Source organism: Chiloscyllium plagiosum, chromosome 1, assembly GCF_004010195.1.
Source record: "Chiloscyllium plagiosum isolate BGI_BamShark_2017 chromosome 1, ASM401019v2, whole genome shotgun sequence".
Classification (NCBI taxonomy): Eukaryota; Metazoa; Chordata; class Chondrichthyes; order Orectolobiformes; family Hemiscylliidae; genus Chiloscyllium; species Chiloscyllium plagiosum.
This window is the reverse complement of record NC_057710.1, coordinates 39,257,763-39,271,674: the sequence shown is the minus strand read 5'-3', so window position 1 is coordinate 39,271,674 and position 13,912 is coordinate 39,257,763. Positions and strand designations below refer to the sequence as shown.

At 38.5% G+C, this 13,912-nt stretch overlaps 1 protein-coding gene across 5 annotated transcripts in view; it reads right to left on the bottom strand.

Moving 5' to 3' along the window:
* The window catches only part of LOC122540110 (WD repeat-containing protein 7), a 674,231-nt gene that overhangs the window by 571,035 nt on the left and 89,284 nt on the right, over positions 1–13,912 (bottom strand). For all 5 annotated transcript variants that reach the window (XM_043675451.1, XM_043675605.1, XM_043675690.1 and 2 more), the window contains 3 exons: positions 8,420–8,567; positions 7,181–7,429; positions 3,332–3,552 (listed from right to left, as the gene is read on the bottom strand). In XM_043675451.1, coding sequence (XP_043531386.1) covers positions 3,332–3,552; positions 7,181–7,429; positions 8,420–8,567 — 618 coding nt within the window. The remainder of the gene's footprint in view (positions 1–3,331; positions 3,553–7,180; positions 7,430–8,419; positions 8,568–13,912) is intronic.

The window sequence follows — 13,912 nt, the reverse complement described above, 5'->3', positions numbered from 1 at the left end:
TGCCCTGTGGTTGAAGTGTTCCGAGGCGGAAGATGAGGCGTTCTTCCTCCAGGCGTCTGGTGGTGAGGGAGCGGCGGTGGAGGAGGCCCAGCACCTCCATTTCCTCGGCAGAGTGGGAGGGGGAGTTGAAATGTTGAGCCACTGGCGATTTGGTTGATTGGTGCGGGTGTCTCGGAGATGTTCCCTAAAGCGCTCTGCTAGGAGGCGTCCAGTCTCCCCAATGTAGAGGAGACCGCATCGGGAGCAACGGATACAATAGATGATATTAGTGGAGCTTTCCACATCCATCAAAGTTTTACCTGCACATCCACTAATATCATCTATTGTATCCGTTGCTCCCGATGCGGTCTCCTCTACATTGGGGAGACTGGGCGCCTCCTAGCAGAGCGCTTTAGGGAACATCTCCGAGACACCCGCACCAATCAACCACATCGCCCAGTGGCTCAACATTTCAACTCCCCCTCCCACTCTGCCGAGGATATGGAGGTGCTGGGCCTCCTCCACCGCCGCTCCCTCACCACCAGACGCCTGGAGGAAGAACGCCTCATCTTCCGCCTCGGAACACTTCAACCCCAGGGCATCAATGTGGATTTCAACAGTTTCCTCATTTCCCCTTCCCCCAGCTTTTCTGAGCCTAGTCCATAAGAATGTTCTCTTTTGAGATGGGCCTCTCCCATATCCACATCATGTAGAACGTGCTGAGCTTGTCTCTGCTTCGTTCCTTAAATGTGGTGATCAGACTCATTAAATCCCCTCATCATTCTGTACCTAGGTTAGCAAATAAGGAGTCTCAGTTTGCTTGTGTCTCTATTGCTTACCTGGACAGAAGAGGTTTCTATGTGGACCTTACTCCCCTCTCCTTCCATTTCATCCCCGCTGATACCCTTGTTCTCGAGGACAGTGGCAATGGGAGAGACATTACTTTCTTGTTGCATTCTTGGCAATATATTGCTATATAATGATGATGTCGCCATAAGAAGGGAGACATTGTAAAAGTTTTTCACTGTACTTCTACAATGGAACACAGGTGATAACTATACTCTATCCGATATATATATTCTACATGATGCAGTCTTTGCTGATGATCTGGGTTCTAACTTGATAAATCATTTGCCTAAGCTTCTTGGCTACTCTATATGCACCATTGGACTGAATTAGACTTAAGAGTTCCTTATTTAAATTTAATAACAACAATCTATTCAATCTGTTGTGCCATCAGGATTATGTCTCAACCAACACAATCAATGGACCAATCTAGACTTGAGAAATGAGTGTAATTTCTCTGGACGTAGTTGTCTCTAAGATGTGATACTGGGAAACAGCTTGGTTTGATGATTGCATAAAGATCTTTTCAACTGTAATACCTTAGTTTTCTTTTTTTAATATTATTAATTTGTCTTCTGCAGTCTTGTGTGAAAATGCTTCAGTAACTAACCACCACCTTGATTAACTATATAATTTTAAAACATAGGTCATTCTGTTATAATGCATGTTGCATCAACACGAATTCGCTGCAACGTGAATGACAAATTAGGGACACTGTTTCTAAAGCGCAAACTTTTCAAACTTGAATTGGCTGTAACTCGATTACAGCGTTAACATTTTAAGTGCTGTTTCTATAACACAGGGTTGCACAAGAACTCAAACATCGTGATTCAGAAGAACTGACTGTATGATCGATCAAAGCGGATTTCATTCGGGGATTGGACATGTCCCATTTTACATCAGCTGGGATTACAACAGAAGTTCGCAACCTAAATTATTTGTCTTGTGATCATTCTTTCTGGAAAATGTTTTGATATGAGCCTCAAAGTTAATCTTCACTAATTGTATTCTTTGTTCGATTTTCAACAAAGTTATATCAGAACCTATCATTATCCAGCTTCTCCTAAAACTGCAATTCTCAAAAATTAAAAATAAGTCAGCTTTCCGCAAGGTCTTCAGAGTTGGATTGTTTTATTTGTATCATGGCATTTGAAGCTGTATTCATAACTGCAATCTGAACAGATCACTGGATCATTCCCTAACTTGAACTCACTGTTTTGATAATAAGACCATAAGACATAAGAGCAGAATTTACACTATTCAGCCCATCGAGTCTTCAATCATAGCTGATAAGTTTCTCAACTCCATTCTCCTACTTTGTCCTCATAACCCTTGATTCCCTTGACAAGAACCTATCTCTGTCTTTAATATACTCAATGACCTGGCCTCCACTGCCTTCTGTGGCAATGAATTCCACAGACTGACGAGTCTCTGGCTGAAGAGGTTTGTCCTTATCACTGTTCTAAGGGGTCTTCCCTTTACTCTAAGGCTGTGCCCTCAGGTCCTTTTCTTGTCTAACAATGGAACCATCCTCTCAAATGTCCTCTGTCCAGGCCATTAAGTATTCTGTAAGCTTCAATTAGATTCCCTCTCATCCTGAAATATTGACTCTGCTTCCTGTCCACAGATGCTGCTGGACATGCTGAGTTTTTCCAACAATTTCTGTTTTCGTTTTACATTGACATTTCCAGATTAGAAACAAAAAAAATCTGTCTGAACTGTTATGCACTCCAGGTGGCCATTCCTCTTTAAACCTCTAACAAATGCTTGCTGCTTCTCATTATCTTTTCACCATTTTCTCAGGTTCATCTTAAATTCTTGCATTTTAATGTTACTGACTAGCAGCTTTCCAGGAATGTTTACACCATTTTCTCAATGCAAACACAACTGTTTCCTTCTGAATCTATTCTGTGCTTTTCAACTCACTTTAAAATCAAAACATTTTCCATTCACAATCATCATATTTATTCCTTTTGATATTTCTTAGCTATACTAAGCCACCTGCTCAACATTTATTCCTTTCTCTTTCCAAAAACACATCAGTTGACTCTCTAATCCAGTTACACTGTCAACTTTGATAGGGAATGAGATTTTGGATATGTTTGTTAAATAAAATCTAAATATCATATTAAATTCTAATAGCCTGAGAGTTGAAAATTCATCATTTTGAAAAAGTGAGTTGAGATAATCTAAATAATCACCGTCTACACATTTTATCTGGTCAAAAGAAACTTACTTGAATGTGAAACTGAAATACATAAAGTAAAGTTTAAAGTTTCATAAGAATACCCCTATGGACTGTCCTCAAAAAAGATTCTTTCAAAGAGTGTTTCCTCTAGGTTAAAGTTAGAGTTAAAAAAGTAACATGTTAAACTGCAAAAAATTGGTGTTACATGAAAATAGGGATCTTAGCACAACATATAGTATCGTAAGTACAATCACTTGTCAAAGTATTAAGAGTAAAAACATTAAAACCTGGATTTCAATATCACCAGAATGAACTTACACTACAATTTTCAGGTGGTACGACCAGTTGGGTGATTTCTCCACCATGGATGCAGAAGATATGTTTCATTTCACCAGAATTGATATCCCAGATGATTACAGAGAAATCTACTCCACCTGACACCAAGTAACGCTGATCATAGCGAGCTGAGACTTGGTGTGGATACAACAGGCATGTCACTTTGCTTCGATGTCCACGAAGAGTTCGATGAGGGGGCCAGCCTGATCAAAGAAAAAGAACAGAAATGTTCAAAATCATTTATAAATTTATGCAAAGTCAGAAGTGGTGATTACAAATCTTATAATGAATGATACTGTGTTTATCTCTGTGTCCCTGGAATTGGGAAATTTGAGGATGGAACAACTTCAGGCGTATTGATGTATATAAAAAAAAATGTTGGGTATTTTGAAAAGCATTAAGATAGACAAGTCCCTGGGGCTGGATGGGATCTATCCCAGACTGCTAAGGGAGACAAGGGAGGAAAATTCCTGGGATTTCATACAAAATCTTTATGTCCTCTTTAGTCACATGAGAAGTCCCAAAGGACTGCAGAATAGCCAATGTTGTTCCTTTGCTTAAGAGGAGAGTCAGGGATAAACCAAAAAATTTCAGACAAGCGAGCCTTCAGTCAGTAGTAGGGAAATTACTGTAGAAGGTTCTTATGGATAGGATTTACTCATACTTCCAAAAATATGGACTTATCAGCAATTGGCAACATGGCTTTGTGCATGGGAAGTCACGTCTCACAAGCTTGATTGAGGTTTTTTTGAGGAAGTGGCAAAGATGATTGATGAGGCAGGGCTTGTGGGTGTTCTCTATATGGACTTTAGCAAGGTTTTTGGCAATGTCCCTCATGATAGGCTGACAGAGAGGATGATGTCACATGGGGTCTATGGTGAGCTGGTAAGATGAATATTGAACTGGCTTGGTGATAGAAGACAAGAAAATAGTGAAAGGATGTTTTTCTGACTGGAGATCTGTGAGCAGTGGTGTTCTGCAGGGATCAATGCTGGGATCTCTGTAGTTTGTAAGATATATAAATGATTTAGATGAGAATGTAGATGGTCTGATTACTAAGTTTGCAGATGACACAAAAATTGGGGGAGTTGCAGAAAGTGAGGACAATTGCCAGAGGATACAGTACGACATAGATAGGCAGGAGAAATGGCAGATACAATTTAGCCTGGATAAGTACGAGGTGATGCATTTTGAAAGGTCTAATGCAAGAGGGAAGTAAAAGCATTAACCTATGGAGGGATCTAGATGTACAGGTTCACAGTTCTCTGAAAATAACAACATGTGGATAAGGTGGTCAAGAAGGTACATGGTATGTTTGCCTTCATTAGTCGGGGCAGAGGATTTAAAATTGGCAAGTCATATTACATCTGTATAGAACTTTAGTTAGGCCACATTTGAATACTGCATACAGTTCTGGTTGCCACACCACCATGAGAAGGCTTCGGAGAAGGTACAGCAAAGGTTTGCCAGGATGTTGCCTGGTTTAGACAGTATTAGCTATGAGGACACATTAGCTGTTCGACAAACTTGATCTGTTTTCAGGGGGCAACCGAATAGAAGTTTACAAAATTATAGAGGCATGGACAGAATGAATACTTGGAGCCTTTCTCACAGGGTAGAAATGCCAATTACGAGAGGACACAGGTTTAAGGCAAAAGTCGGGGGGAAAGTTTAAAGGAGATGTGAAACTTTTTTTTAAACATAGAGTGTAGTAAGTACCTGGAATGTGCTGCCAGAGGAGGTAGTAAAAGTAGATACAATAGCAGTGTTTAAGAGGCACCTTGACAGAGACATGAATAGGCAGGGAACAGAGGCCTTTAGTTTAGCAAAGCGCCATGTACTTGTGCAGATTTGGTGGGCCAAAGGGCCTGTTCCAGTGCTGTGTAGTGTTCTTTGCTCTTTGCTCAGTGCCTTTGGCATTAATGGTGTAGTTGAGATAGTAACTGATCAGATCAACAGTTGAAAAATAATCACAGCTATCAGAAGATCAAAGTAAGGAAACTGCGAGATTGTAAGCGAATGAACAACTTTTTCTATTACTAAATACAAAAGAAGGCAAAAGTGGAAAGGAGTTGGAACAAAGTTTTCAGAAATGGCCTTCTTTGTGACACGAGACAAAGTGGGTCGAGATAATGGGAGATAGGTAGATATGTAGATCAAGATGGTAGCCATAATTATGAGAAATCATGTCGAGAAAGAGGTTCAGTATAGACCAGTAAGAAGTGATTTCAGAGAGGTGACTGCAAGGATAGCTAAGGTGAAGATTGAAATTGCTAAGAGGAACAGATTATAAAAGGCTGAGGGACAACATCTCAGTGAGAAATGCAGTTTGAGACTTAAACTGGGCAGCAGACACCTTTAAAGGAGATAAGCAAAAAAAGTGCAGAGAAAATGAGGATAAATGATATTGTGATTTGATGACATGGGTCACACAATGACCTATGCAGAGCTGTGGAGAAGAAAAGGTTGGGTGTGGAGTTTAGGGGCAAAGCATCCCCATAGATTAGCCAAGTCTTTGTTAATACAATTAATCAATTTAAAAATTAATGGATGGCTCTAACTTTACTCGGTAATGAATATGCATTCTGGGTAGAAACACAAAAGGGAAATGCAAGACTGTTGATGTGCAGTAATTGACAACTTAAAACCTATGCCAACAAACTTGATTGAAGTTGATGACAGAAAAGCATGGGGACACAGTAGTTCCACAGTTTTCAATAGACCTCTCAGGGAACGCCAAGAGAGAAAATTCAAAATTAAGGAGAATTTAAACCTGCCATGACTGCAGGAGAAAAGAATGTGACAGCTTTGGTAAGAATATCAGACCAAGTACCTAAAAGCAAATTGTAAAACTGCTCTCTTTCACAATGAATGAATACACAGAACAGTAGTGCTAGGAGATGCACATATCAAACAACATTACTTATCAGTACATGATATACAGTAATCACATCATGCTTCTCACATAAATGGATCATCCGCCTTGACTTGAGCAAGGTGCTTTCCAAATATAATTCCAGAACTACTGAGTGCTTCACATAGTCTAAAGAGCTAATCTATCTTACAAAAAGCCTGTTCATGAACAACATACTCCCCACCCACCTGCAGCTTGATCCTATCCTTTCCCCTCCCATTTATACAATACTAATCGCATTTTCAAACACAAAAAAGAGAAATTTTATTTCACCTTCCTTCAGATACCAATTTCCTGCATAGTCTCGGGAGAAATGCAGTTCTGTTGAGTACGTGAACAATCTTTCATCCAGCTTTTTTTGTGAATTTGCAACAATGTAGTGATTTTACAAAAATAGAAATTATTTCTATATTAATTCCTGTGAATAAATGGTTAAAAAAATTCTAATGTGACATAGATCTAGCAAAGGATTGTGTAGGTTCTATCCAATGATCCACATAGTACAAATTGAGAGATTATAGCCCCCTAATATTAACTATACCAAAGCCAACTCAATAATGGCTGAAGTCGATTACCAAAGGATAACACAGCTCTCAAATTTAAATATTTATTTAAATGCACACTATCACTGTAACTTACACTTTTAAAGAGTATCTGTATTTTAGAAGTGTAGAAAGGCGATCAGATTCAACAAATCAGTCCATAATTAGGAACATAATACTTTTCCTGAAATATTTTTTTCTAAATTTATTGTTGTTTACATTCAACAATTTCTAAATGATTAGTACTAAAGAATTCAGGCACCTCTGATAAAGTATACAATAAAAGCAAATCTAATAATGTCTCATTTAAGTATATGATAAGAGATGGCATTTTAGCATAAAATTCAAGCTACAATACAAAGGATATTTTGTTACCTCGTCTTAGCATGTGTTCTCCTTGCAGTAGCTGTACGATAGCAGTCTGAGTGGCTGGCACAATAACAATACTGCCATCTTCACGTCCACATACCAGACGCCCATGAGAGGGAATGTAAACACTAGCTGTCACCTTCAAAGGCTCTTCACTGCCAGGAAGTGTGCTCAGCTGGTCTATAATTCCAGCAGGCCTTGGAACAAGATGATCAAATGTATCTTGTAAGCATGCAGAAGTGGTGACTTTCAACTCTGTGAAGACAATTTGAAATTCAAGATATAATACATCAGGCACAGTAAATTTGATTTCCAGATAGGAGATGTTTGTTTTAAAGTTTTAAATAGCTACATTTTCATTACAACAAATTCATATAAAATAATCTACATATCTTGAATAGATAAAAACAAAGCAGTCATGAAAATCCATGTTTCTCTCTCCATCGATGCTGCTAGATTTTGATTATTTCCAGAATTTTGTTTTTATTTCAGATTTCCATAATCTGCATTATTTTTCTTTTTATCATGTTCGAAGTATTTGACAGGGGAGACATAATATAGCCTAGACCCTTGAGGCTTTTTTGCTTTAATAGGATGCCTAAAACTACAGATGCTTCAACTACATATGTTGAAACACATCAGTGTTTGGGATTAGATCACCATGAGTAACTAGGTACACTACCATGTCTCCCAATTTGTAAAATGCTACAGGCCTTTTAGCTTACACTATGTCACAACCTGACACCACACTCTGTTTTTGTGATACAACAGGTCAAGACATGTGCTTCTTGTAATATTCACTCCTGAATAAAGAGTTGCTTATTTTGGTCAATGCAGACATGGCCATGGTACTAGTAAAGTACAGAAAATAAAATTAGTCTTACCCACATAATCACAGTACTTACCAGCACTTGATTAGGAACAAAAGAAGCATAAAATATATATAAGTGAACCACACTGTTACCCAAAAGACAAACTATTAGATTCGAATGAAAAATATTTTTCTGGTGACTGCAATTATTAAAAATCCCACAATCCAGCAGGAGACATTAAACAATCCACTACTTTTTGCAGCACTTAAAATTGGAAATATTTCACAGAACTATATTGTTCTATTAATTTGGTAGCATTGAATAATTAAACTTGAAATGATTTTTACATTTTATTTTAAATAAAATGATTTTAAGGACAGCCTGTAGAACTAAATCACAAGTATGAGAATTAAAAACAGTACAAGCATCTTACCTTGAACGGTACCTTTCTGATTCAAGTCTACTGTTTCAGGAATACACCATATTGAGAGTCTCCCTGATGAATCTCCCTGAATCAGTAACTTAAGGAAGGGTTCTCTACGACCATAAAAGAACCGTGTAACAGGTGGACAGATGAGAAGCTGCAATATCACAAAATAAAAAGGCCAGTTGTAGTTAATAGAATAGAAATGTGAGCAGTCTGTACTACTGATATATTGCTTACAAAGCACAAACACCAGATGTAGCAAAATGAAAAGGAATTAAAGATATGCAGAGCGAGAAGGTGACAAAACAACATTGCCTGTAGTAAATGTGAAAAGACAAAATTTAAGACAATGAACTAGTTTTAACTTTTTGCGTGGGGTATTTTGTTTTAAGTTAAAATGTCAGCCATTATCATTTAAACTGGCAATTTTAGTTTTAAGCAAGTGCACACTTCAGAAGCTGCAGAAACTAACTGTGCAGGAGCCAGTCACAACTGTTAATATAAAATTTCTATGACACTTATTTTCCTAAAACTTTATTTGAGAAAAATAACCTCATTTAATTCACTTCCATGAAAAATTGCGAAATACAGACTTTTGCCAGATATTAAAGAATATTAATAAAGCTTGAAAACACATCACTTAAAAGCTGTGAAGGGATACAATACATAATCTGAATATTATGAAAGAATGAACAAGGTAAGAGATTATTTGCAATTTTGAGGGTTCCAGCACCGGTGGTCTTAAATGTAAAATTAAAAGTAAATTATTTACAACTAAGGAGACAACATATGCAGATTGTTGAGACTTTGCAACTGGCCTCTGTGTTTCATGCTTAAGTCAGAAACTACATATCAAAATTAAGTTAGGTAGGTGGATAGATTGGATGACTGAAAGTAAGTTGAAGCATTTTGAAAATACATGGAGTAAGTTCAAGATTATTTATTCATGTTGACAATAAACACTAACACGGACAGGTTGGATGTGAAGAGCTGTCCCTGCACTGAAAATACATGTAGCTTCAGAGTAAGCCTTTTTTGTTTTATTGGAATATTTCATATTTGCTTTCACCAGAGGGAGATTGTTATTTTTAAATTGATTCTTAGTACAAAGTGACAACACTGGAATTTGCTTTTTACTTAACAAACCTTAAAACATACAACTTGCACACTCCATCAGACAACTTCAATCCTATTAAAATTTAACAGAAACATAACCATACCTAGAAATACAGTGTTCATTGAGTCTTTTCCAAAAAGTTAGGTTCTTGAGTTAATTGGAGACAAGTTAATGTTTTCAGACCAACATCCAAATAATGCACAGTATATGCCTACTTTTGACATGGTTAAATTCTAATATGATAACGTCACTACTGCATTTCTGGGGGAAAAATATATATAATGTATGATGTAACTGACTCTGGACAGTAATGACCATTTCCTCCATATTTTGTCCTATCCAACAAAAATGCTTTGAACAAGAAGAACCAGTGAACTACTAACAACATTCATATGAATATATAAAAATAAGGAGAAGTAGACTATGTGGGCCATTCAAGCCTGCCCTGCATTCAATAAGATCATGCTTGATGTCGGTGCATTTTGAATTTCACATTCCCATCCAATGAGATAACCTTTGACTCACTTGCCTAATAAGAATGAGTAAACTCGCCCTTCAAGCCAACACCCACAATCCTGCACTTCAGGCACTCTATCCATGTGGCACCTTACCCACCTCACTCACCTGGCTGCACACATTTAGCCCATATTATGCTTCAGACCAAACCCCCTTAAAATATATGAAGAATCTAGCCTAGACCTTAATATTTTGTTATTTTAAAGGCAAGTGGCAGGTGTTGCATTCCAGAGGCAACTCAATTGGTTAAACTACCAGGCTTGAAGCAAAATACAATTTATTCAAACAGTACAGTGAAAAAAAAATAAAAGAAAGAAGAAATTGGAATAACAACACTATTGGAAAACTTAACAGAATAATAGATTATTTAATGAATTAAACAGTAACTGTTCCAATTTACTAACATCCCATAAACACACCCTGGACAAAGGCAAATTCTGTAAAATAGATTGTCTCACATGCAATCATCCAGTCCAGTAATAAACAAAGAGAGAAAGAGTGAGACAGACAGACAGAAAGAGAGAGAGAGAAAGAAAGAGCTTGACCCCATCCATTCAGGCTATTTGTATTGTTCCAAATTTAGGAAAAAACCCAAGGCCTCTCAAACTGTTTACATTATGGCCTTTAAAGGAGACTGTTCAGCACTTCTGGCTTAACCTTTCTTCAGAAAAAGGACAGGATGAAATACCCTCATAAAGCCATAATATCACACCAGTCAACTGAACCTTGGGATGCACTTTGGGAGGAAGAATACAGGCATGGACTATTTTCTAAATGGAGAGAAAATTCAGAATTCTGAAGTGCAAAGATGTATGCATCATTAAGTTAGATGCTATGTTCATATACTGAATTGAGAAGAGTTTAGTCCAGGATTCTCTCAAGGTAAACTTGCAGATTGAGTGAGTAGTGAGGAAGGCAAATTCAATGATGACATTTATTTTGAGAAGACTTGATTAGAAAAGCAGGGATGCATTTCTGAGACTCCATAAGGCTCTGGTCAGGCCACATTTGTGCACAGATGTGGGCCCTATATCTCAAGAAGGATGTACTAGCCTTGGGGCAGGTTCAGAAGAGGTTCACGAGAATGGTCCCAGGAATAACAAGCTTAACATATGAGGAACGTTTGATTCTAGCAATTCCTGAAAGATCACCACTAACACCTTCGCTATCTCTTCAGCTAGCTCCCTTAGAACACTGGTGTGTAATCCATCTGGTCCAGGTTATTTATCCACCTTCAGGCCATTCAATTTTTCTGGCACCTTCTCCTTGGTGATGGCTACAATAGTCAGCTCCTGACTCCCCAAAGCCTTTCCATCATCTATGAGGCACAAATCAAGACTGTCGTGGAATACTCCCCACTTTCCTGGATGAGTACAGCCCCAACAACAGTCAAGAAGCTTGACACCATCCAGCCTGCTTGATTAACACTACAGCCACTCCCTCCAGTAGCAACACTGTGTACTGTGTACTATCTACAAGATGCATTACAGAAATTTACCAAAGATCCTTAGAAAGCATTCTCTAAACCCATCTGGAAGGACAAGGACAGCAGATGTATGGGAACACCACTACCTTCAATTTCCCCTCCAAGCCACTCACCATTCTGACTTGAAAATATATCATGGTTCCTTCACTGTGATTGGGCCAAGATTCTGAAATTCCCTCCCCCATAGTATTGTAGATTGACCCACAGCAGGTGCACTGAAGCGGTTCAAGAAAGCAGCTCCTCACCAGCTTCTCAAGGACAAATAGGAGTGGGCAATAAATGCTGGCCAGCCAGTGACGCCCACATCCCACCAATAGTTTTTTTTAAAAGGCCTACTGCTGCAAAAAAGGTGTGGTTTCTACAAAGACATTCTTCATGCTCTCAGTTTTTTTTCATACAGGTTCATAACCGTGGGCGGCACGATGGCACAGTGGTTAGCACTGCTGCCTCACAGCGCCAGAGACCCGGGTTCAATTCCCGACTCAGGCGACTGACTGTGTGGAGTTTGCAGGTTCTCCCAGTGTCTGCGTGGGTTTCCTCTGGTTTCCTCCCACAGTCCAAAGATGTGCAGGTCAGGTGACTTGGCCAGGCGAAATTGCCCATAGTGTTAGGTAAAAGGGATGAATGTAGGGGAATGGGTGGGTTGTGCTTCGGCGGGTCAGTGTGAACTTGTTAGGCCGAAGGGCCTGTTTCGGCACTGTAAGTAATCTAATCTAATCTATAACAGGAGGCCATACAGGGTGACCTGGACAAGTTAGGTGAGTGGGCAGATGCATGGCAGATGCAGTTTAATGTGGAGAGGAGAAACGTCTTCACCCAGAGAGTGGTGGCTGTGTGGAATGCTCAGCCCCAGAGGGCAGTGGAGGCCCAGTCTCTGGATTCATTTAAGAAAGAGTTGGATAGAGCTCTCAAAGATAGTGGAATCAAGGGTTATGGAGATAAGACAGGAACAGGATACTGATTAGGAATGATCAGCCATGATCATATTGAATGGCGGTGCAGGCTCGAAGGGCTGAATGGCCTACTCCTGCACCTATTGTCTATTGCCATGACCAGCAATCTCCAACAAAGAAATCATCTAAAGCTAAGTGGGCAAATTTTAAAACTAATCAGAATATCTGGATCACTATCTTTAACCATCGATCATCAATAATTGAACAACTGACATGATAGCAAAATGCTTAGAATAGAAAACGGCAACAAATTTATTAAGGCAAATAACTAAAATTGGAAGATCCAGGAAATAGACTTTTGAGGTTTCACAATTTAAGTTTAAGAGGAAATAAGCAAAACATATATTGTCTTCTGCTCCAATTTTGAAATACTAGAAAATGGAATAATTTTACTTGGCATACTATTTCACAAATTATAGGTTAAAAATTATCTGTACTACACTGGTGGCCAACAAACACTTAACAGCTAAATTCACCAGAAAAGGCACAAATTTAGAGTAAACTAAGTGAACTGTACAATAAAGCTGTTACCTTTATGACCTACAGAGACATCATTACACAATCTTGCTCGCAAACAAAGATATATGCATAACTAAGTTAGATGCAAGAAGACTTGACATTAGCAGTTATGTTCATACACTGAATTGAGAAGAGGAGAAATTTCTTCCCTCAAGATAACAGTGAACCAGTGAAAGTCCCTGGCACAGAAATAAGTTGAGGCCAAAACACTAAACGTTAAGAAAAAAAAGAAAGAGTTAAATATAAATGTTAGGGTTAATGGGATCATTAACCTGAAACCAGGAACCATCCTTTGCAACTAGAAGATTTGTGCCTTTGCAAGTTATAGAATCAAAAGTTATATAGCATAGAAACAGGCCCTTCAATCCATGCCAATCATAATCCCAAACTTAACTAGTCCCACTTGCCTGCACATGGACTATACCCCTCAACATATTTTTTATTCATGTACTTATCCAAATATTGTTTAAACTTTGTAACTGTAGCTGCATCTAGCACATCTTCTGTAAGATCATTCCCCACATAAACCACAAAATTGCTGCTCATGTCTTTTTTAAATCTTTCCCATCTCATCTTAAAAATAAGGTCCCGAGGGACTCCTTCACCCTAGGAACAACAAACACACTTACCATTCACTTTATCTATACTGGGGTATGTTTTGTGGTAAGCATAAATTATACAAAAGAAACGGTTTGCACCTTAATAGGTTGGGGACCAGCATTCTGGCAGGCAGGTTTGCTACTGCAACACAGCTGCGTTTAAACTAAATAGCGGGGGGAGGGGACAAACCAGAAGTTTAAAAACGAAATTGGAGGGAAAATTAGAACAAGGGAAGTCAAGAAAGACAACAGTATCAATGAAGCAGAAAACTCAAAAAGGGATCATGCCGTAAGGTTGAGTGAAATAGG